We start from the raw sequence: 23,623 nt of genomic DNA on the forward strand, positions 1-23,623 counted from the left end.
CTTACCTCAATTACGAAATGGCTAAAGGTTGCAGACCAGCTTACCACGAGAGGGCCAAGGTTTGAGTAGAGACCATAAACCTAAGGTTTGAGTAGATGGCTGAATCTTTTAACCATACCACGTGGTTAAACTCTTAGACTATCGATACCGACAGAATAAGAACAAGTCTTTGATATTAATTACTAGTCTGCAGCTAGCAATTCGGTATCATTGAACGCGAAGACCGACAACCGCCGAAACAGCTACTCTATAACGACATGAATGAATGTCACTCTGAACTATCCATTCTAACCACGACAGAGAGAGAGAGGGCGGACAGACTCTCCAACAGAAACTAACTTTTCAACAGAGATCCCGACGACACACTGAGCGTAAATATATATATTGATTGCAATTGTACCCGAATGAGTGAGCGTTCATGTGCAAAGGATTAGCATTTCAATTGTTATAATTATCAACTTTGTAGTGTCTCATCTCAGTTGACCCCCACTTCCCTTTTTGTCTAACAAGCCGCCATATCGGTTTAGCCCACTAGGGCACATCCCCTATCATTTCTTTGTAACCATATCTTGTTTGTTTGTTATGCATTTCTGTGAGTACTTAGTAAATAAATGATTTTAAGACAATTGATGTATGGATGACTCATAGTGAAGACTGGGTTCATGTAGATAACCAACAATTTGGGCGCCGTTCTTCCGGCGCCGAAAAGAGATGGCCGCCTCGCTTCGCGTTCCTTGGAAAATATGCAGTATTCTGTTTTTTTATGTGTTATTTCTTACATCGGTACCCCAGGTAATCTTAGGTTTCATTACATACAGTCGGGAGGAACTACTGAATATACGATTAACGTCAACTCATCATCGTTCCTACCAGGAATATGACTTTCCCGAAACGGATCCAGTGTTTTGCCTTCCACCCAATACAATGGATCTGATCCCAGCCGGCGACCCTGTGCGACGCCGGAAAAGGGGCAAACGAGGCGGTCTCGTGGTCAGGCTTCGGAGACGGGCACATCGCGCTCCACTCCCTAGCATACTACTCGCCAATGTCCAGTCTCTTGACAATAAGGTTGATGAAATCCGAGCACGGGTAGCATTCCAGAGAGACATCAGGGATTGCAACGTGCTCTGCTTCACGGAAACATGGCTAACTCAAGGGACGCTAACGGAGTCGGTGCAGCCAGCTGGTTTCTTCATGCATCGCGCCGACAGAAACAAACATCTTTCCGGTAAGAAGAGGGGCGGGGGGGTATGCCTTATGATTAACGAGAAGTGGTGTGATCATCATAACAACACACAGGAACTCAAGTCATTCTGTTCACCTGATCTAGAACTCCTCACAATCAAATGTCGACCGCATTATCTACCAAGGGAATTCTCTTCAATCATAATCACAGCCGTATATATTCCCCCCCAAGCAGACACATCGATGGCCCTGAACGAACTTTATCTGACTCTTTGTAAACTGGAAACCACACACCCTGAGGCTGCATTCATCGTAGCTGGGGATTTTAACAAGGCTAATCTAAAAACAAAACTCCCTAAATTCTATCAGCATATCGATTGTGCTACCAGGGCTGGAAAAACCCTAGATCATTGTTATACTAATTTCCGCGACGCATATAAGGCCCTCCCCCGCCCCCCTTTCGGAAAAGCTGACCACGACTCCATTTTGTTGATTCCAGCCTACAAACAGAAACTCAAACAACAAGCTCCCGCGCTCAGGTCTGTTCAACGCTGGTCCGACCAATCTGAATCCACGCTTCAAGACTGCTTCGATCACGCGGATTGGAATATGTTCCGCATCGCGTCCAACAACAATATTGACGAATATGCTGATTCGGTGAGCGAGTTCATTAGGAAGTGCATTGACGATGTCGTACCCACAGCAACGATTAAAACATTCCCAAACCAGAAACCGTGGATTGACGGCAGCATTCGCGTGAAACTGAAAGCGCGAACCACTGCTTTTAACCAGGGCAAGGTGACCGGAAGCATGACCGAATACAAACAGTGTAGCTATTCTCTCCGCAAGGCAATCAAACAGGCTAAGTCCCAGTACAGAGACAAAATCGAGTTGCAATTCAACAGCTCAGACACAAGAGGTATGTGGCAGGGTCTACAGTCAATCACGGATTACAAAAAGAAAACCAGCCCCGTTGCGGACCAGGATGTCTTGCTCCCAGACAGGCTAAACAACTTTTTTGCCCGCTTTGAGGACAATACAGTGCCACTGACACGGCCCCCTACCAAAACCTGCGGGCTCTCCTTCACTGCAGCCGAGGTGAGTAAAACATTTAAACGTGTTAACCCTCGCAAGGCTGCAGGCCCAGACGGCATTCCCAGCCGCGTCCTCAGAGCATGCGCAGACCAGCTGGCTGGTGTGTTTACGGACATATTCAATCAATCCTTATCCCAGTCTGCTGTTCCCACATGCTTCAAGAGGGCCACCATTGTTCCTGTTCCCAAGAAAGCTAAGGTAACTGAGCTAAACGACTACCGCCCCGTAGCACTCACTTCCGTCATCATGAAGTGCTTTGAGAGACTAGTCAAGGACCATATCACCTCCACCCTACCGGACACCCTAGACCCACTCCAATTTGCTTACCGACCCAATAGGTCCACAGACGACGCAATCGCAACCACACTGCACACTGCCCTAACCCATCTGGACAAGAGGAATACCCATGTGAGAATGCTGTTCATCGATTACAGCTCAGCATTTAACACCATAGTACCCTCCAAACTCGTCATCAAGCTCGAGACCCTGGGTCTCGACCCCGCCCTGTGCAACTGGGTCCTGGACTTCCTGACGGGCCGCCCCCAGGTGGTGAGGGTAGGTAACAACATCTCCACCCCGCTGATCCTCAACACTGGGGCCCCACAAGGGTGCGTTCTGAGCCCTCTCCTGTACTCCCTGTTCACCCACGACTGCGTGGCCATGCACGCCTCCAACTCAATCATCAAGTTTGCGGATGACACTACAGTGGTAGGCTTGATTACCAACAACAACGAGACGGCCTACAGGGAGGAGGTGAGGGCCCTCGGAGTGTGGTGTCAGGAAAATAACCTCACACTCAACGTCAACAAAACAAAGGAGATGATTGTGGACTTCAGGAAACAGCAGAGGGAGCACCCCCCTATCCACATCGACGGGTCAGTAGTGGAGAAGGTGGAAAGTTTTAAGTTCCTCGGTGTACACATCACGGACAAACTGAATTGGTCCACCCACACAGACAGCGTTGTGAAGAAGGCGCAGCAGCGCCTCTTCAACCTCAGGAGGCTGAAGAAATTCGGCTTGTCACCAAAAGCACTCACAAACTTCTACAGATGCACAATCGAGAGCATCCTGTCAGGCTGTATCACCGCCTGGTACGGCAACTGCTCCGCCCACAACCGTAAGGCTCTCCAGAGGGTAGTGAGGTCTGCAGAACGCATCACCGGGGGCAAACTACCTGCCCTCCAGGACACCTACACCACCCGATGTCACAGGAAGGCCATAAAGATCATCAAGGACAACAACCACCCAAGCCACTGCCTGTTCACCCCGCTATCATCCAGAAGGCGAGGTCAGTACAGGTGCATCAAAGCAGGGACCGAGAGACTGAAAAACAGCTTCTATCTCAAGGCCATCAGACTGTTAAACAGCCACCACTAACATTTAGCGGCCGCTGCCAACATACTGACTCAACTCCAGCCACTTTAAAAATGGGAATTGATGGAAATTATGTAAAAATGTACCACTAGCCACTTTAAACAATGCCACTTAATATAATGTTTACATACCCTACATTACCCATCTCATATGTATATACTGTACTCTATATCATCTACTGCATCTTGCCATCTTCATGTAATACATGTACCACTAGCCACTTTAAACTATGCCACTTTATGTTTACATACCCTACAGTACTCATCTCATATGTATATACCGTACTCTATACCATCTACTGCATCTGCCATGCCGTTCTGTACCACCACTCATTCATATATCTTTATGTACATATTCTTTATCCCTTTACACTTGTGTGTGTGTGTAAGGTAGTAGTTGTGGAATTGTTAGGTTAGATTACTTGTTGGTTATTACTGCATTGTCGGAACTAGAAGCACAAGCATTTCGCTACACTCGCATTAACATCTGCTAACCATGTGTATGTGACTAATAAAATTTGATTTGATTTGATTTGATTTACGACGTTTGGAATGAGACTAACGTGAGGTAAAAAATTATTAATTAATTTTGAAGACTAATTGAGTTATTGGAAAAATTAGGAAAATTATAACTTTGTAATCTGAATATTTTCCTTGGTGCCCCGACTTCCTAGTTAATTACAGTTACATGATTAATCAGTTTAATCGCGTAATAATATTTACAGAGAGTTATTTGATAAATAAGTCTTCAGTTTTAATGATGCGACACCAGGAAATCGCTGATTAAAATCCCATCAAAATATGTTAATGTAGTATGTCGAATGTGGGTATAGAGCACACGTCTGACGAAACACAATCAGTTTTTCCTTCAGATTTTCTTCCATTTTCTGCAATGTTGCACACTAGCATATGGACCAACTCTCTGCAAAATGTGTCCTTTCCAGTCTTACAACAATGACGAACATATCACGAAGCACCAACGGGCGTGTGGGGGGAGGGTTCTTTAAATGTAACATCCAATCATAATCTTGCTGTTGGGAGCCTGTGTACCATTCAAACCTCCAAGGGAGTCGTGAGAGCGACGTGATTTTGGAGGTATGGCAATGTGAGACTCCTACTAAAGTAACATATGGAATTGCTTTAAGATGGTCATACCAAGGATAAATTAGCTATTTGATTTTGAATTTTAGGACCCCTGTAGGTATAAAAAAATATATATATATAAAATGAGTATTGGATGAGACATTGAATTTGGCCTTACTTCTATTAGCCCATAGAAACGCATTTAGTAACAGATTCATACATGGAAAAACAGATAGTCAAACATGTAATCAAAAGGAAGTAGGTTTTGAAGTATCTGTCCTATATCTGAGAGATATAAGAACGCTCAGAAAAAAATGTACAATCATTTTTATCCTGGAATTACCTGTATACCTTTGACGTGGAAATGCCCTTTCACATCCATTCATTTTTCCAGGTTGACACTTGTGGGTGTTGGAGAGAAAAACGGAGAACGCCATCGTTTTCGTGAGGAGACCGATTTTCGAGATATCTCCTGGTTTGACAACAGTGGAGGCTGCTGAGGGGTGAATGGATCATAATAATGGCTGGAACGGAGCAAATGGGAAACCATGTGCTTGATGTCTTTGATACCATTCCACTGATTCTGCTCTAGTCATTACCACGAGCCCGTTCTCCCCAATTAAAGTGCCACCAACCTCCTGTGTCTGACAATCACCGCTGTAGCTCTACCACCTTCCGCCGCAGATGCAGAAGGCCGACATAGGCGGATTGAGACGCAGCCCATGCAAAAATATCTCTATCATAAACAGAACATATTTTTATGGGGATTATTTTATTATGTCTCGAGTGGAGCATGGGGGAGCCTCAAGCGGAGAAATTATTTTATTTTATGTCCAGCTCATGAGGCCCCTTGATGATATGTAGCCTGAGGCAATTGCCTCGTCTGCCAAATGGTAAGCCTGCCAGTGTGAATGGGACACATTGGTAGAAGGCATCAAATGAAATTGTATTTTTACTTTAGATCAGAGAGACTTGGATCAGATTAAATAGAATAAGGACATACGATATAGCTCAGTTAGTCTCCATTGTCTAGTCAGGGTCATAGTGAACATCACAGATGGCAGCACCCTATTCCCTATAGTGACCAGAGCCCTCAAAAGTAATGCAGTATATACGGAATAGGGTGCCATTTGGGATGCACAGTCATCTAGTCAGAGCGGTTGATTCATGTAGCCCACATCCCATTTCAGTCCCAGCAGTGTCAGATTAAGTGTCCTCATTAACACAGCTAGCGACTGTCCGTGACAATGTGAAGGCTAAGCCACACAGGATTTATTATACCTCTGGCTGAATTTATGATACACTCCCATCTCATCTATGATATTAACCAGCGAGAAAGAGTGGAGAGAGACAGACAGACAGAAAGAGGAAGAGAGAGTGAGTGAGAGAGAGGGGGAAGAGAGAGAGGAAAGAAGGGGTGGGGAGAAAGAGACCGAGAGTGAGAGGGGATAGAGCAAGAGATGCAGAGAGAGCGAGAGAGAGAGAATGGCTTTGCCATTCAGTGCCATCTTGTGGACTTGCTAGAGCAGTTCAGTGTCTTACTCAGAAAGCACCAACTCAAGGTCAGATTTATATCTCACTGTAAATGTCAACTATACCAGTTTCATTTGTAAAATAGGTCATAAAAACCTCTGAGCATAGTAACCTTGGATTGTGCAAAACAAAGGCCATGAGGTCTTATGAACCACTTTATGTGGTAAAGAGTGTTTCAGGGGTATGGAAAACTAGATGGAAGTCTGTATTTGGAGGTAACCAAAACACATGGTTTGAGTCATGTAGGTGGAGTAGACTATTAAGGTAACGCCCAAACAATATATTTAACGCATTGGACTGGTAATTCAAAGGAGATGTGCAGGCTGAGGCTTGAACAGACATAAAATGACGTTCAACATATCAAGGATCTACTGGATCCTGTCAGACCGTATCAGTCTGACAGGATCCAGTGGAAGATGTTAGACATGGCTTAAAACCTGAATCATAAACAGATACGTGGCGAGAGACTGTCACACTGACCTTGTTGGTTGGCCTGTGTGAGATAATGATTCTTGAGCTAGGTGAACATCCTTTGAGAGACAGACATAGATAGTGAGAGAGAAAGAGAGAGAGAGGAATACAGATAGCAAGGGAGCAGTGCCTCTGGTGACTCATTCTGATTCCACGTCAGCCGTTTCAATTTCAAACTCCCACTGTGCGCAATTCCACAAAGCCCTGTGTTCTCTGATGTCCTCCAACTCTACCGTCTGGGCTCTATCCCCTGGGATACTTCCCAAATGCCACATGACTCCCTACATAGTGCACTACTTTTGACCAGGGCCCATAGTGCTCTGGTTAGAAGTAGTGCACTATGTAAGGAATAGGGTCCCATTTGGGATGCAGGCCTAAGTTCTACTTCCTGTCTTTTAAGGGATGAGCAGTACCTATTGGTTAGGAGCTTTAGGTTGTCGGGCTGCCCGACACTGTAAGCCCCAAAGTACAAGGCTGAGAGCCCTGGCGGGTGGTGCCAGGAAAATAACCTCTCCTTCAAAGTCAACAAAGGAGCTGATGGTGAACTACAGGAGACAGCAGAGAGAGCACGTCCCCATCCACATCGACGGGGCCTCAGTGGAGAGCGTCAAAAGCTTCAACTACCGCGACGTGCACATCACTGACGACCTGAAATGGTTTTATATATAGAGTGCATTCAGACCCCTTGACTTTTTCAACATTTTGTTCATTACAGCCTTATTCTGAAATGGATTCAATCGTTTTTTCCCCTCATCAATCTACACACAATACCCCATAATGACAAAGCAAAAACTGGTTTTTAGAAATGTTTGCAAATGTATTACAAATTAAAAACTGAAATAGCACATTTATAGAAGTATTCAGACCCTTTACTCAGTACTTTGTTGAAGCACCTTTGGCAGTGATTGCAACCTCAAGTCTTCTGGGTATGACGCTACAAGCTTGGCACACCTGTATTTGGGGAGTTTCTCCCATTCTTCTCTACAAATCCTCTCAAGCCCTGTCAGGTTGGATGGGGAGTGTCGCTGCACAGCTATTTTCAGATCTCTCCAGAAAAGAATGGAGTTCAAGTCAGGGTTCTGGCTGGGCCACTCAAGGTCATTCAGCGACTTTTCCCGAAGCCACTCCTGCGTTGTCTTTGCTGTGTACTTAGGGTCGTTGTCCTGTTCGAAGGTGAACCTTCGCCCCCAGTGTAAGGTCCTGAGCTCTCTCGAGCAGGTTTTCAACAAGGATCTCTCTGTACTTTGCTCCGTTCATCTTTCCCTCGATTCTGACTAGTCTCCCAGTCCATGCCGCTGAAAAGCATCCCCACAGCATGATGCTACCACCACCATGCTTCACCGTAGGGATGGAATTGGCCAGGTGATGAGCGGTGCCTGGTTTCCTCCAGATATGACGCTTGGCATTCAAGCCAAAATGTTTAATCTTGGTTTCATCAGACCAGAGAATCTTGTTTCTCATGGTCTGAGAGTCCTTTAGGTGCCTTTTGGCAAACTCCAAGCGGGCTGTCATGTGCCTTTCACTGAGGAGTGGCTTCCGTCTGGCCACAGAATGCTGCAGAGATGGTTGACCTTCTGGAAGGTTCTCCCATCTCGACAGAGGAACTCTGGAGTTCTGAGTGACCATCGGGTTCTTGGCCAGCTCTAGGAAGAGTCTTGGTGGTTCCAGACTTCTTCCATTTAAGAATGATGGAGGCCAATGAGTTCTTGGGGACCTTCAATGCTGCAAAAATATTTTGATACCCTTCCCCAGATCTGTGCCTCGACACAATCCTGTCTGGGAGCTCTACGGACAATACCTTGGTTTATGCTCTGTCAACTGTGGGACCATATATAGACAGATGTGTGCCTTTCCAAATGATGTTCAATCAATTGAATTTACCACAGGTGGACTCCAATCAAGATGTAGAAACACCGCAAAGATAATCAATGGAAACAGGATACACCTATGCTTAATTTCGAGTCTCATAGCAACAGGTCTGAATACTTATGTTAGTAAAAAAAAAAATCCATTTTAGAATACATTTGTAACGTAACAAAATGTGGAAAAAGTCAAGGGCCCTGAAAACTTTCCGAATGCACTGTACAGTATATATATATTATATAGTTATTTAATTTCAATCAATCTGTCCCAGACTGTAATGTATTGCCCTGGTCAAGGACAAACACATCTCTCTGTAGAGTGGAGCTAAGGTGGTCCATATGTACTCTTTCATTTCACTGAATAATCGATGCTATTCCACTCCATTACTCAATGGAGGAATAAAATAAAATACCTGCTGAGATTTGACTGAGATTAGTCATACAGCAATTACCATTGAAAACGTGCCATACTCATTTCCCATAATGAACCCACAGTGTAATTTTACATCCTATTTTGGGGCACAGAAATTCACAGGCAATAAAAACAAATGTTTGTTTGAGAGCCTTTAAGAGAACATAAAAGCCATCTGGCACACAGTATAAGTAAATAAATAAATGTGTGCACTACTGGTTAAGCAGAAATGTTCCTTACTGTGGAAACAGTGTATTAGTTACTACTGACAGACAGACTGCTGCATTAAACAGAACAAGACAGATCTCAATAGTGACAGTATGACAGTTTATTTATCAGGTTGTGTAAAGGCAGAGAGTCATATTTCTGTTAAGCAACACAAAGATGTAGGTATACGTTTCCAAATGATAAAAATGCAAACTCCACAATCTAGCTTTGAAAACATTATTGAAGACAGAGAGTATTGAACATAGATCTTAAATGATTGTCGACAGTGAGGTGTCCGATTTTTTTATGTTAACATTCTTTTGTTTGATAATCGAAAAGAGGACTACAAAATAATATCATTTAATGTCCAGACAGACAAGAGAAATATGGTTCCAGCCCTTTGAATATCATAATTAGCAGCAGGTGGTTGATAAAAGAAAAATAATAATTGCATAATAAAAAGAGCTAATGTTGCAAGAATACAAAACTGCACAATAAAATCAAGTAGCAAAATCAGATGTAAACTATGTAGCATTACTGTAGGCTATTCAGCAATACAAAACATTGACTGAGAAACCATTAAATTCCCCAAAAACAGTTAATGCCATAAGTAGTAGGCCTTAAATCTAATCTAGACAAACAATTAAACTAGTACACGTGAGACAATGATTTGCAATTATTATTATTTTTTTAAAAGTTATATTAACAAATAACAAAAGTGCAGAGGAAAAATAAGTGTTAGAATTCAGTGCAACATTGCTATAGCAGGCTATATCAGTTCACTAATACAGAACTATTAAAGGCCCAGTGCACCACTTTTGTGAAAACAATTGTATTTTCCAAAACATTATTTATGATTTTTTTTAATTTTTATTATGATTTTTCAGGGGGTGCTGCAGCACCCTTACTACCCACGGCTATGAGGGCACCTACTGGTAGATGGGTAAAAAATAAAAAAGCAGACATTGAATATTCCTTTGAGCATGGTGAAGTTATTAATTACACTTTGGATGGTGTATCAATACACCCAGTCGCTACAAAGATAAAGGCGTCCTTCTTAACTCAGTTGCCGGAGAGGAAGGAAACCGCTCAGGGATTTCACCATCAGGCCAATGGTGACTTTAAAACAGTTACAGAGTTTGATGGCTGTGATAGGAGAAAACTGAGGATGGATCAACAACATTGTAGTTACTCCACAATACTAACCTAATTGACAGAGTGAAAAGGAAGCCTGTACAGAATAAAAATATTCCAAAACATGCATCCTGTTTGTAACAAGGCACTAAAGTAATACTGCAAAAAAAATTGCAAAGCAATTACCTTTTGTCCTGAATACAAAGTGTTATTGGATTTGCCACTTTGTAGAAGCCAAAGGTGCCTCTACAAAGTATTGACTCAGGGGTGTGAATACTTTTGTCATTGAGATATTTATGTATGTAATTTTCAATACACTTGCAAACATTTCTAAAAACATGTTTTCACATTGTCATTATGGGGTATTGTGTGTAGATTGGTGAGAAAAACATATATATTTAATCAATTTTGAATTCAGGCTGTAACGCAACAAAATGTGGAATAAGTCAAGGAGTATGAATACTTTCTGAAGGCACTATATGTACACTACAGTCTCTCTTGCTCGCTCTCAGCTGAGCTAGGCTCTCCTGGGTCAGCAAGCCTGAGCTTGTTGATATAAAACAGAACAGAGGGTAACCTACAACTCGATACCAGACAACTGCAACCTTAGAAAACTCAAAATAAGGAGCTATGATCAGGTCAAAAATGTACCCGTTTAAACGTGAATAGTTATGAGACCTGATCTTTCATCATAGCACTATACACAGTAGGCCTACCATGCACTCAACAACGGCGTACCTTGTGACACAGAAAGCTCCTCTACTGATCCTGATTACAGACTTAAAGGACCAGAGGCCTTTTCATTGGCCTCCAATCGTCCACTTGAACACAAAGAGGAAGTAAATTCCCATCTCAAAGTCTTTCAGGTGGACTGAATGGCATCCACCGCAGGAAAGCTGGATCAATAACAGTTTACAATCAAAGTGCTTAAAGCAACGTAAATATACAAGGGAGAATAAATGAATAACAGTCTGACAGTAATAAGATTGTTCCCAAGCATTGTGAAATCAATGACATTGTTTCTACCATGTGGTCAAATAACTTGAAGTTTAAACACTTCCCACTAGGCAAAAACAGGTCGAGTCAACCTGGTTTCCATGTCATTTCAACCAAAAAAAGTCAATATGAAGACGTCAAATCAACGTGGAAAACTGATTGGCTTTGGAAAAAAAGTACTCCATGTAAGATAATTGTATCTTTTTAAATCACCCAACTTTGAACCTAAATCCAATGACATGGTGTCATTTTTGGTTGATTTCACATTGAATTCAAATTAGTTAGTCAATAAAATGTCAATCAAAACTAAAATGACATCTTTGCCCAGTGGGTTACAGGCAGCTTTACATGTACGTTAAGGGTTCAAGCAGACGAACAATAAGACCTACTTGGCTACTTCAGAATGAGAAGAGGATTAACACACAAATATTTAGCCTAACCAGGGGTGGCAATCTGGCCAGTTACTCAATAGATCATGTAATACCATATTCTGTTAGTTCAGTATACAGTATTCATATAATGCCTGGGGGAAAACCCTTAAGTATTTGTAACACCAGACTATGCCACAAAAAAACATCAAACACTTGTAACATCAAACTATACCCCATTGTGTCAGTCATCCTGCACTGTAGTAGTTTATTTGCTCTTTGTCGAGTGTACATAGGGGCTATTCTTCAGCCAAACAGATTTGACATGGGTCTGGATTTAAATGAGCTTTTCCTGGACCAGTTAAGCTCCTCTGTCTCACAATGTGCTGTGAACGATGTGCCGTGAACTATCTGTGAAGATCTGAAGCGGATCTTCTGAAGTTTGGGCCTCATCTTGCTAAAGGACGATTTCCTCAGCAAGGGTTGCTGTCTGGCCTGCCCTGCTCCATCAGCTGTGTCCTCCTCACTGTGACCGTGGAGTTTGAGGGGCATCAGATTAGACTGGAGAACTTTAGACAGCCTCCAACGCCCCCCATCCCCATAGTCTGTGCTCTCTGAGTCCGAGTCGCCGCCACCACCCGCCCCGATGATGTCACGGATATCAACGGCCACACTGGTTGTAAGATACTGACACGCCTTTTTCCCATTGTAATCTCTGGCCTCTACGTCTGCGTCATAGGCTCCTACCAGTAACTTCACCACCTCAACTTGGTTGTGCATTGCTGCTAGGTGTAGTGGCGTGTAGCCAGCACTTGACCGGGCGTTGATGTTGATGGGCACTGTGTGTTGTTTGGCAAAGTTTACGATAAGCGCCAGCAGTTCTTGTTTGCCCTGCTTGGCGGCCCAGTGCAGGCAGGTGAACCCAGTCACAAAATCCTTCTTCATGACAAGGTTCGGTTCACAGGAAAGGAGACGGTGGAGACTCTCCCATTGGCCGTCGGATGCGCACATCATCCATTCGTGTTCCAACGGGTCCAGAGTGACTGAAGCACCGTCTTCGTCTGTAGTAGAGGAAACCACAGAGGCGGAGTCTGAGTTCCGCAACACCATGCTGCGTCGCACCTGGAGGGAGCTGTTCATCATGAGCTCAATAAAGTTATTACGGCTACCTTTAGTTGTGTTGCTGTCACTCCCAGATATGTTCTGTTGAAAATCATAATACTGGTCTTCGTCTGCCCCGTCCTCTGATGAAGGGTGACGGGACAGCAGGCTGTCCTGTGCATTAGTTGGAAATGGACGTCTGGGTAAGTGGAACATAGAGCCATCCGCGGATGTAGGCAAAGGTGACGCCTCAATCACTGCAATTTGCGGTATGTCGTGCGGTTGCAATGTCTGCTCTCCATTGCCACCAAGGCCTAACGCATTTCCCATATTGTCTGATAAACTATTATTCTGAACTACAGACGTTGTTGAAGCAGCTCTTTCTACAATTTTACCTTCCAAAATAATTCCAGAAATGTCATGCGGTCTCGCTCTCGTGGCATTGTCAATTCCGTAACCTGAGCCAGGTGAAATGTCTTGTGCCTCTTCGTTTGCAGTGGTTTCCCAAGAGCGCACATCCGCAGCAGATGATACTGACAGATGCAGTTGTGGTGCACAATCTTCTATCAAGTTCTTATATGATTTTGATATAGCAGAACCGCTGTCCTTTTGTTCCAATAAGGTGCCTGTCCCGTTACCATTGCATTCGCTGTCTTTTTCCACGGTACACTTCAATGAAACTCGATACTTCTTTTTTAAACATACAAATTTCACTCCATTCTCCAACTTTACAAATGCGACATTGTCCACGTATCCCTTGAATTTCTCCCGAACAATTGCTTTCTGGTCAGGGTCTTCTGGGAAAACAGCTTTGAAATAGTCAATGAATATCTGGTTTTTCACTCTCCCTCCTCGCTCGGTTAGAAATTGAACAACCACTTCTTGGGTGCACTCGGTCGCCATTACTGATTAAAAAATAAATAAATTAAAAGGCTACGGCAAACCACTTACAGATCTAAAAAATAATCTTCCTTTTTATGTTTATAAATTAGCTAGAGTTGAATCAGCCCGTACAATTACGGTTTTCACCTGCTCTGGTTGGTGTTGTCCCATCACATCATCCTCAGACCTTGTTGTGCTTCTTTGATACAGAATAGAAATTAATAGAACTGTCATCCCAACCAGAGTTGAGTAAGGAAGGACCCACTTTTGCTAGCAGACCTGTCTATCCGTTTTATTTCTATGGTCATAGCGATCCACTACAGAGACATTAGAGAAAGGAGGAGATGGGAATTCCGTTGGGTAATGAATGAACGTATAACCAAAGATTTTTATAACTAACCCAAGACAGACCAGAGCCTGTCGTTTCCAATGGGAGGAAATTAATCATAGTGGGCAGAACAGGCAAGGAGATGGGCAGAGCCATGCACGAGCTAGTGAGATCTTATTGGCGCGTTATAGCATTTATTTGCATATTTTCGTTAGGGAACGCATACTATGAGGTGCGCGTGTGCAATAAGGCAATTCACACTCCTAAACAACGTTTATTTTTTACTTTGGCAAAGGGTAAAGTCTGCAAAACGCAGTCTACTCTGTTTGTTATAGATTATAGTTTTGGAAACATAAAACTGTATGGGGATCAAATGTTTCATCGATTAGAAAATTAGCAGAATGTAGGCCAAAATCCATCTCACTCCATCTTCTCACCATGCCGGCCACTGGGCTTCCTCGCATCACCATATTTGGTAGTGAGTGGAAACGCCAACCGGAGACTTCACATTTATACATCCGGTTTAATATCTGGCTCAATGTCTATCTGTGGTATAATGCAGAGTTCAAAACACCCGGGAACTCGGAAAAATACTAGGTCAAATAATGAATCTGTATTTTAAGGTCGGAAAGTCAGAGCTCTAGGAAGAGTAGGAATTCCGAGTTGGATGGCTGTTCAAATCAATTTTCCCAGTCGGAGCTCGTTCTTTCCCAGTTATCTTGAACGTGGCATAACGCCCCAAACAGCAGAATGTCAAACGATCGCGTTCACTTGTAATGCTGCTTCACGTGGTTGCAAAACTAATCTTCTCACAATCCCTTCTGAAAATCAGGGTATGAGTCGAGAAACCTGCCTATTTCCCTTGAAAGTCCGTAATTTCACGATTTCAGAGAACAAGTTAATTATCTCACATCTCGGAAAATACTTATAATTTTGTACTTATTGTTCACTAAATGCATGCTAATGTTGTGTTTTTGAGTTAACGCCCAGTCGACTCCCATTCACTCCTTCGTCCCAGAAATGCACCGCATGGGCCGGCGTGGCTCTTAGACGACGCATGGGCAACGTACACAATGAGCGATAATACGATTCCAATGGCGTTCCCCATCTCCTCAAAAGTATCTCTGTCCACGCCTCCTAGCAACCACCATTGGGAAACTGTGGCCCTTGAAACGCCATTTTGAAATCTATATTAGTGGTCGGTCAGTCAAAGTCGCGCAAAGAACCAAAATGTCTACTTAGTTTCACACCATGTATGTCCAACGAATTTCCGGAAAAGTGGTTTATACCATTCGTTCTATGGGGGTCGCTATATAGTAACTAACAATCCTGCAGTTCAAAATAACTACTCTGTACTCAGAATTTGATAAATACATACCACAAAATCAGAAGATGTAGTACTTAATATATATATATAGTTTATTTTGTTAAACACAAACATAACTGTCACTCGTGTCTCCCCAGCCATGAAAACAAGTGTGCAAGCCTACATTCCTTTCATGGCTACGTAGGTAGTCGATTTTTCAACGTTTTTAGTTGAGCCTATTTTCTTTACAGCCTGTTAGTATTTGTAGCTATTAGCTGCTTTGTTCCGAGATGACTACGTCGGATGTTGCTCAGGGGGTAATTGTTGTGTTTAATTCAATCGCTAAATAATGTATATCTACAGTTGTAAAACTTACGGCACGTTTAGCTTGCTAGTTAGCATGGTTACGTTCCAGGTCGTCTTTATTGCTGTCGCGCTGCGTAATCCTGGAAGGTAAACACTTATCTGGGCGTTGTGAGATCTGACCGTCTGCACAGCAGGATTGCAATAAGACGACCTGGAACTGATTAAGTAACTTTTTCACTATCCAGCTAGCTATGTGTCTAACAGCGTAGCTCCAACCAGAGTTTCTAAAAAGCAGGGTTTTACTGCTGGAACTTGTTTGCGCCCTTTGAGCAAGAATTAATATATGAAATGCACATAGAACAAAATTAGCCGCGATCTGTCTAGCTAGTTTGCCAACGCATGGGTTAGTTTGCCGATGTGGCAGCCAGTGAAAGTTAACTTTGTGTGCTAGCTACAACATCTAGCCAAATGTATGCTGCTGAAACTGATCTGCCATCTCCAGGTCTATCCACAATCAGTGTCAGTAAAGTAAGGGACAGGTCAGGTAGGGTGTCATTCATAGACATAGATACATATTTGCGTGTACTGTAGACAAATGAACATGTAGCCTTGTATGGGTAAGTAGTGTACACACAATGAAAACATAGGAATATAAGATTATTTACCTAGGTTAACCAGTCCAAGCTGTTGTCAGATATTGTCATATACTGAGATGGCCTAATGTTAGGCTATGTCTCCCTATAACAGGACAAAAATGCCCGGCCCCTGTCCTTGTCTGGCCATGTTGGCTTCGACAGCCTACCTCACCAGCTGGTCAACAAATCAACATGTCAAGGTTTCTGCTTCAATATCCTCTGTATTGGTGAGTAACGTTGTGATGTTAAATTAAAAGTTCAGCCACCAGACCAGTATCCCCTTTTTAGATGGGAAAAAAATGGCCCATTTCCTTAATTCATTTCAATTCATTTATTCTGGACTTGTGCCCAGAATCCTCAATGTCATTCTTTGGAACTGTCTAAAATGTATTTTTCATTTTCCTCAAGTTTGACCCAAATTTTACCAAGCAATGTTATCACTAAGATTAGCAAATAGTATTTCCCCTCACTATCCAGGCGAAACGGGTATTGGCAAATCCACCCTAATGGACACACTGTTCAACACTAACTTTGAGAACTTTGAGTCGTCTCACTTCGAGCCCAAGGTGAAGCTGCGAGCGCAGACCTATGACCTGCAGGAGAGCAACGTGCAACTCAAGCTGACCATCGTCAACACAGTGGGCTTTGGGGACCAGATGAACAAGCAGGAGAGGTGAGAGAAGTGCAGTCGTGATGGGTCGTATTCATTAGGCACCAAACCTAACAGAACTTGTCCGATAACTTAAACCCTTTGTTTTAGTGTTTCGTAAACGTTTTGCTACCGTAGCCTATGCTTTACCGAATATGACCCTGATGCTGAATGACAAAACAAAGCACATTATTTTGTCTTTTTATCCACCACAAAATCACTTGTTTTACTACATATGCTACGCAACTTCTGTTGGAATATCTGCTCTCTGAATGTTTCCTTCGGCAGCTACCAGCATGTTGTGGACTACATTGACACCCAGTTCGAGTCGTATCTACAGGAAGAGTTGAAGATCAAGCGGTCCCTCCACAACTACCACGACTCCCGTATCCATGCCTGTCTCTACTTCATCGCCCCTTCAGGACACTCTCTCAAGTCCCTGGACCTGGTCACCATGAAGAAACTGGACAGCAAGGTGAGGTCCTAAAACTAAAAGAAGCTGTCACTATTGCATTTTCTTTCGATTTTTTGTTCTGGCACAGTTCTACAGCATTAGTCTATAAATATGAACTTTTTTTCATAATTGTTGTTGTGTTTAAATGTAGAATTAATTAAGGGGGTGTTTTTCATTTTATTTAGTGTTATAGAGTATTTGGGCAGTTCAGGAAGTGTCATGGCGGTTGGTAAAAACTGGGAGTTACATGATGAGTAATTACTACTGTGTTACTGTGACAGGACTGAACAAGTCTGACAAAGCGGAATGTTGACTTAGTTCAGCCACTGGGCAATCACAGAAGTCTGTCCTGACTGTGCTTTAGTTGTATGTTTTTTAAAAAACCTTTTATTTAACTAAACGAGTCAGATAAGAACAAATTCTTATTTACAATGACGGCCTACCTCGGCCAAACACTAACGACGCCGGGCCAATTGTGCGCCGCCCTATGGGACTCCCAATCACGGCCGGTTGTGATACAGCCTGGAATCGAACCAGGGTCTGTGGTGACGCCTCTAGCACTGAGATGCAGTGCCTTAGACCGCTGCGCCACTCGGGAGCCCCATAGTTGTATGTTTTACAGTACTGTTCTTTCACAAAAGGGAATTTGTTTCTACTTGTAAAATGAACGATATGTCCTGTTTGATTCTTGAGGGAATAATGTCAATTCGGAAAGAAAATGTATTATTTATTAGACAAACTGTGTATTTTTTTTGTAGGTCAACATCATTCCTGTCATCGCCAAAGCAGACACCATCTCCAAGAGCGAGCTCCACAAGTTTAAGATCAAGATCATGAGTGAGTTGGTCAGTAACGGTGTCCAGATCTACCAGTTCCCTACTGATGACGAGACCGTCTCCAAGATCAACACTGCCATGAATGTGAGTTGTAGAACATTCCCTTTGCGTCTTTCAGGCTCTCTGCCCAATTCCATTCCTTACAGTGGTGAATTTGACTGTGCTAGACAGTGCACCTCAGTGAGTATGGATACATGCACACGGTAACACGATTATTGTGGATAGTTTGATGAAAACATTTACATGCTTTGGAAGAAGAACGATTCCCCTAATAATCCCGTTTACACGGACACATCAGAAATCAGGCTACCTGATGGGACTTTGATCAATACAGAAAATATGCAATAAAAATAAATGTTCGACGACAGCGACATGTTCTTTTTTAGAAAAAGTTCGGACTTCTAAAGTTTGTATGAGAACAACTTCAAATATTCCTACTTACATTTTTCCCGATCTCACTTCACTCACGCTAAAGAGGGAGGCTCGCTCGGCTGGTGCTAGCACATGCGCAGATAACATATTCATACCTCACCTATTCCTCTCTGATTTAGAAGATACTGTTGCACAAACAACATGCTGATTTATGTCCTTCATGGAGTTATCAGAATTGTACGGGAAGGTCTGCTCAATCCAAGAGTGCAACCAATTGATTACAGCATTACCCCAAAAATGGAGGAGGTAGGGAACTGGTCTGTCTGCCCAATATAAGGATCAAAACTGGCGGAGGAATAAAAATAGCATAAATAGGAAAGTATACCAGTTTAATTTGAGTACCAGGATGTTGACAACTGTGCCATACAGATTGCGAATTAGTTGGGAAGAGATTTTTGATGTACCGATTCCATGGTACAGGGTGTATGAGTTGATATATAAAACGCAAGATTCAAGACTTCGGTGCTTTTCAGCCAAAATTATTATATAGAATTCTCGCCACCAACAAAATGTTGAATATTTGGGGCATAAAATCATCGAAGCTCTGCAGATTTTGTTGTGAGGATACAGAATCAATAGACCATTTGTTTTGGTATTGCCCTCAGGTAGCCTGTTTCTGGTCTCAGGTTCAGGAATGGCTGAAAATGCATAGATCTAAAATTGACCCTAGAAATAGTACTGTTAGGAGATCTGGAGAGACTGGGTCAGTCAATTACTAATACTCTTAGTAAAAGTATTTGTCTTCAACTCGCAATCTGGATTCTATTCGATTAGATAGATTGAAATTGTACGTTAAACATCACAGCATAGTTGAAAGATATGTGTTGCGTAGAAACCCGAAGAGGGTGGCCAGCAGAGATAGATGGGATGGGCTGAGGGAAACTGAGGGTTGGGATGTGGAATTGGAGGTAAGTGGGACTGGAGTTGTTGCGCGGGAGATACGTTTTTTTTTTTAAGTCTAAATAAAACATAATAAAAAGTATGTTTGAATGACACTGAGGGGCAGTGTTTTTACAACTAATGCCGGTTTGCCTGAGGCTGATGCCATGCAGGTGTTTGTACACATGCATATACACACACTCATTCAAATAAACGCATACAAGAACACACGCATACATGTAATAGTGCCAGACATGCACACAAACATATACTGTTGGCATTGCTGTTATGATTTTAGTTGTTGTTTTTGTGTTTTAAAATGTTTGCTGTTTTCTGTCTTTTTTGTCTTTAGTTCATTCTCTTGGTTGTTGGTGCATTGGGGGGTTCTTGGGGGTGGAGAATGGAATTGATTGTATTTTACATTTTTCTTCTTGGGGGACTGTAGGAGGGGTCTTGAATGGTTGAGGGACAGCTATTGGGGAACTGTGGAGGGATCTAGGAGGGTTCGGGTTCACGTTTTTTGGCCTGGTGGGAGATCTGTCAACGTGCCATTGAGCAGGGCATTGACCCTGGATGCTTCTGTGTGTCGCTCTGAATGGGAGTCTGTTGGATGACCGGTATGATGTAATTGAGCGGCTTCACTGCATGTTTCAGATATTAAATAAATACAAAACATGCTGATTTAGGCCTACAACAGCACTGGTATCAGGGTGTATTAGCTAGCTATGTTTGCTCTGACTCAGTACATTTATTAGCTAGCCAGCGGCTAACAATAAAAATAAAAGTAAGTAAAGGTAAACTCTCTGTTTGCAGAGAGTAATATACACAAACTAATAGTGTCATTATAGAACGCTTGTGGATGTGACAAATACACATATATTTGATTTATATTAAGAAGCAAAGTGGAAAAATGCATCGTTATCGACATATTGGTGAGGGAGGGAGAGAGACGAGAACCATTTCACATTTAACAAACCAAACATTGAAATAACGTTATAGAAGAAGAGAAACAGTTCATGTATCAATACCGGTATACCGTCCAACCCTAGCGTATGCTTTCTTTGATTTTTGACCATACTCCGATTTTAAGATCAGCAGAGTAAGGTGTTTACATGACTAATGCCATACTTAACCTACTGCCAAAATCACTTTAATATGGACTTAGTGTGCATGTAAATGTACTCTGTGTCTTCTATGATCTATCTGCTAATGTCAGGGTATCCTGCCTTTTGCTGTTGTGGGGAGCTCAGAGGAGGTGAAGATTGGAAATAAAATGGTCAAAGCTCGGCAGTATCCCTGGGGTGTGGTGCAAGGTAGGTAAACCTGTTTTACCGTGTAGGCTTCAGGCTTACAGCTTTCTTTGAAGTGAAGTGTCTATGGCTCTGCAGTACAAATGCCAGGAGGTAAAGGTCTGTCTGTCTTGTTTCAGTGGAGAATGAGAACCACTGTGACTTTGTGAAGCTGCGGGAGATGCTGATCTGTGTGAACATGGAGGACCTGAGGGAGCAGACCCACACGCGCCACTACGAGCTCTACCGCCGCTGCAAACTGGAGGAGATGGGATTCACAGACACGAACCCAGAGAGCAAGCCAGTCAGGTACGGCGAGAGCAGTGTGTGCGCGCATGGTTCTCATAATTCTGGGCCTGTGATAACCAGATGAGATGCATAGATGAAAAGGTCTGTGGAAAAACATTTAGCTGTACACTTAGTGTTAAACCGTGTGGGTCTACAGCCTGCAGGAGACCTATGAAGCCAAGCGTCACGAGTTTCTGGGAGATTTGCAGCGGAGAGAGGAGGAGATGAGGCAGATGTTTGTCCAGAGAGTCAAGGAGAAGGAGACTGAGCTGAAGGAAGCTGAGAGAGAGGTACTGGACACACACACACACACACGTGTCCTACTGTGACAGTATGCTATACAGGTCAGCAAGAGACTTATAGGTGTAGACGTGGCTTTCAAAGACTCATGATTTGTAACTAATCATTAGCAGGGGAAATCATCACAGAAAACCCATCTTCAATGATCTTTCATATTCCATGAATGTATTTTTGGTTGAAGAGATCCACGTGAGAAGCGTCTTTGGGTTTTTAGAAAAGCACTAGAAATTCGAGCTATTAAAAACACCTGACTTTTTTATGTTTTCCCCTCAGTTGCAAGGTAAGTTTGAGCAGCTGAAGAGACTGCACTCTGAGGAGAAGAGCAAGCTGGATGAGAAGAGAAGGTCCCTGGAGGACGAGATCAACACCTTCAGCAAGAAGAAAACAGCTGCCGAGCTGCTCCAAGGCCAGCCCTTCAACACTAACGCCAACCTCAAGAAGGACAAAGACCGTAAAAAGTAAGATGCTATTGTAAAATAAGTTTCAGGACGGCCGCTTAATTCCCTTCCAAGATGTTTATTGCTGAAATGTTTTGGACAGCTCAAAGCTCTATTACACATTAATATATCCTAATTCAATCATAACTTATTTCCACTCTCAATTTCATGATGCATGTGCAGAGACTAACAAAAATGAATGTACACCAGAATTGTATATTGTCTGTGTGTGGACTGCAGGCATTATACAGTCATTTTAGTTCATCAGTGTGATTGTATTTCTGATTGACAGGAGCCTAGAGATGGAAGCTAAGGATGTTAAGTTAACTTGTGACGAGGCTACTAACCAAAACCACAACAGTTGCTTCAGAAACCTGTGAAGTCAGTGAGATGATAGGGAGGGAAGCAGGGTATAAAGAAAAACATCAGTTTGTGTTTTTAGATAAGAGGAAACTATTGATTTGACAGTTGATAGGAAAGCTTAGTTAATGAGTATAGATGTGTGTTATGATGTAGTGACACAGATCTCTAAATTATTTCCTCTTTTTCATTGGGTCTTTAGCTCTGGGTTCATGTGAAGAAATAAATGGACAAAGACCCCCTCCCATCAGACAGAAGACGAATAAATACAAAATGGAATACATTCACCGATAGTCGTCATTGTTTGCCTTAGTCAACTCACAAATGTTGTTTGTCAAATACCAGCCAGAGTATTGATAATTCTCTTTTTAATACTGGTAACCCTTTGTATTACTTTACTTTTCACTTCTACCGCTAGAGGGCGCCAAATGATCAAGGTCTGGTTAGGGTTATCATTGAAAATACTGTACTTCACACCAAACAGAAATAAAATTTGTTTGATGGTCAACAGTACATTGACATTCAAGATGTATTTAATTGTCCAATCTCGGAATTAGTTGTGTTACCGGGTTGTCTTGAGTATTCACTTTACTGGGATATCAGATAATGTGGAGACTTGAACTTGTTCCAACTTTAATTCTGCAGATAGAATATATATTTGCATGTCTTTTTAAAATATGCTGTTCACCACTAGTATGTATTATATAGCTTGATATTTATTCTATGCATTATTATTGTAGACTCATGTGTTTCTGGATGGATTCCATGTATAGTAATACCTAGCACTGGTCCAGGTCGTTCCTCACCTCATGTTACATTAGTGGAGGAATGCGCACCAAAGACCAGAGCTACGTTATATCCACGCATGCGTTACATTCCAATCACTGAGGTATTACTTTTTAAACACTTATTGTATGCCTTATGTGCCTTACTGCCACAGATACCTTCCTTGTATTTTATTCAAATGCTAAAGAATGAAGCAGCTGCTGACATGGGAATTAATTTCTGAAGAGTGAAACCATGTTTTTTTTTGCTCAATGACCTTTCTGAATAGAACACTACGTCAAATGGTTTCGACATAAGGCACCTCGGGCTATATTGCCAATATACCACGGCTAAGCGTACATATGAACATTCCTTAGCCGTGGTATATTGGCCATATACCACACCTCTTTGGGCCTTATTGCCTAAAAATAGTATGTCGTGTGTGTGTGGAATGATTGATGTGATAATTGCCAGACGTATTTTCCCTCTCAGAAAATAACTTAGCTGTGTAATTTAGGCATTTTTCTGCAATATTTTTGTACACAGCTTTTTTCTTAACTCAAATATGAACTGAGGTTTGTTCTTAGGTGTGGAGAAGGGTTTATATCACCAAAAAATAAAACGTTATGTTTGTCATACATACCGGTAACATGTCGT

At 42.4% G+C, this 23,623-nt stretch overlaps 2 protein-coding genes across 3 annotated transcripts; one reads left to right on the forward strand and one right to left on the reverse strand.

The window, feature by feature from the left end:
• Positions 1-11,709: 11,709 nt before the first annotated feature.
• LOC139566497 (ankyrin repeat domain-containing protein SOWAHC-like) lies at positions 11,710-14,056 on the reverse strand. The gene has a single exon (XM_071387773.1). It carries the CDS (start codon positions 13,721-13,723, stop codon positions 12,026-12,028), a length of 1,698 nt encoding a protein of 565 aa, XP_071243874.1. The 5' UTR covers positions 13,724-14,056; the 3' UTR covers positions 11,710-12,025.
• On the forward strand, positions 12,904-23,606 carry LOC139566498 (septin-10-like). 2 transcript variants are annotated; one of them, XM_071387776.1, is made up of 10 exons: positions 12,904-13,023; positions 16,390-16,504; positions 16,755-16,950; positions 17,215-17,401; positions 18,139-18,300; positions 20,744-20,840; positions 20,957-21,125; positions 21,262-21,394; positions 21,678-21,862; positions 22,404-23,606. In XM_071387776.1, the coding sequence occupies exons 1-10, from the start codon at positions 13,012-13,014 to the stop codon at positions 22,417-22,419; spliced, it is 1,272 nt and encodes a 423-aa protein (XP_071243877.1). In that variant the 5' UTR covers positions 12,904-13,011; the 3' UTR covers positions 22,420-23,606. The 2 variants fall into 2 exon arrangements, with proteins under 2 accessions (XP_071243877.1, XP_071243876.1); XM_071387775.1 differs by lacking the exon at positions 12,904-13,023 and adding an exon at positions 15,502-15,653.
• Positions 23,607-23,623: the final 17 nt, after the last annotated feature.

This window comes from Salvelinus alpinus, chromosome 38, assembly GCF_045679555.1.
Source record: "Salvelinus alpinus chromosome 38, SLU_Salpinus.1, whole genome shotgun sequence".
NCBI lineage: Eukaryota > Metazoa > Chordata > Actinopteri > Salmoniformes > Salmonidae > Salvelinus > Salvelinus alpinus.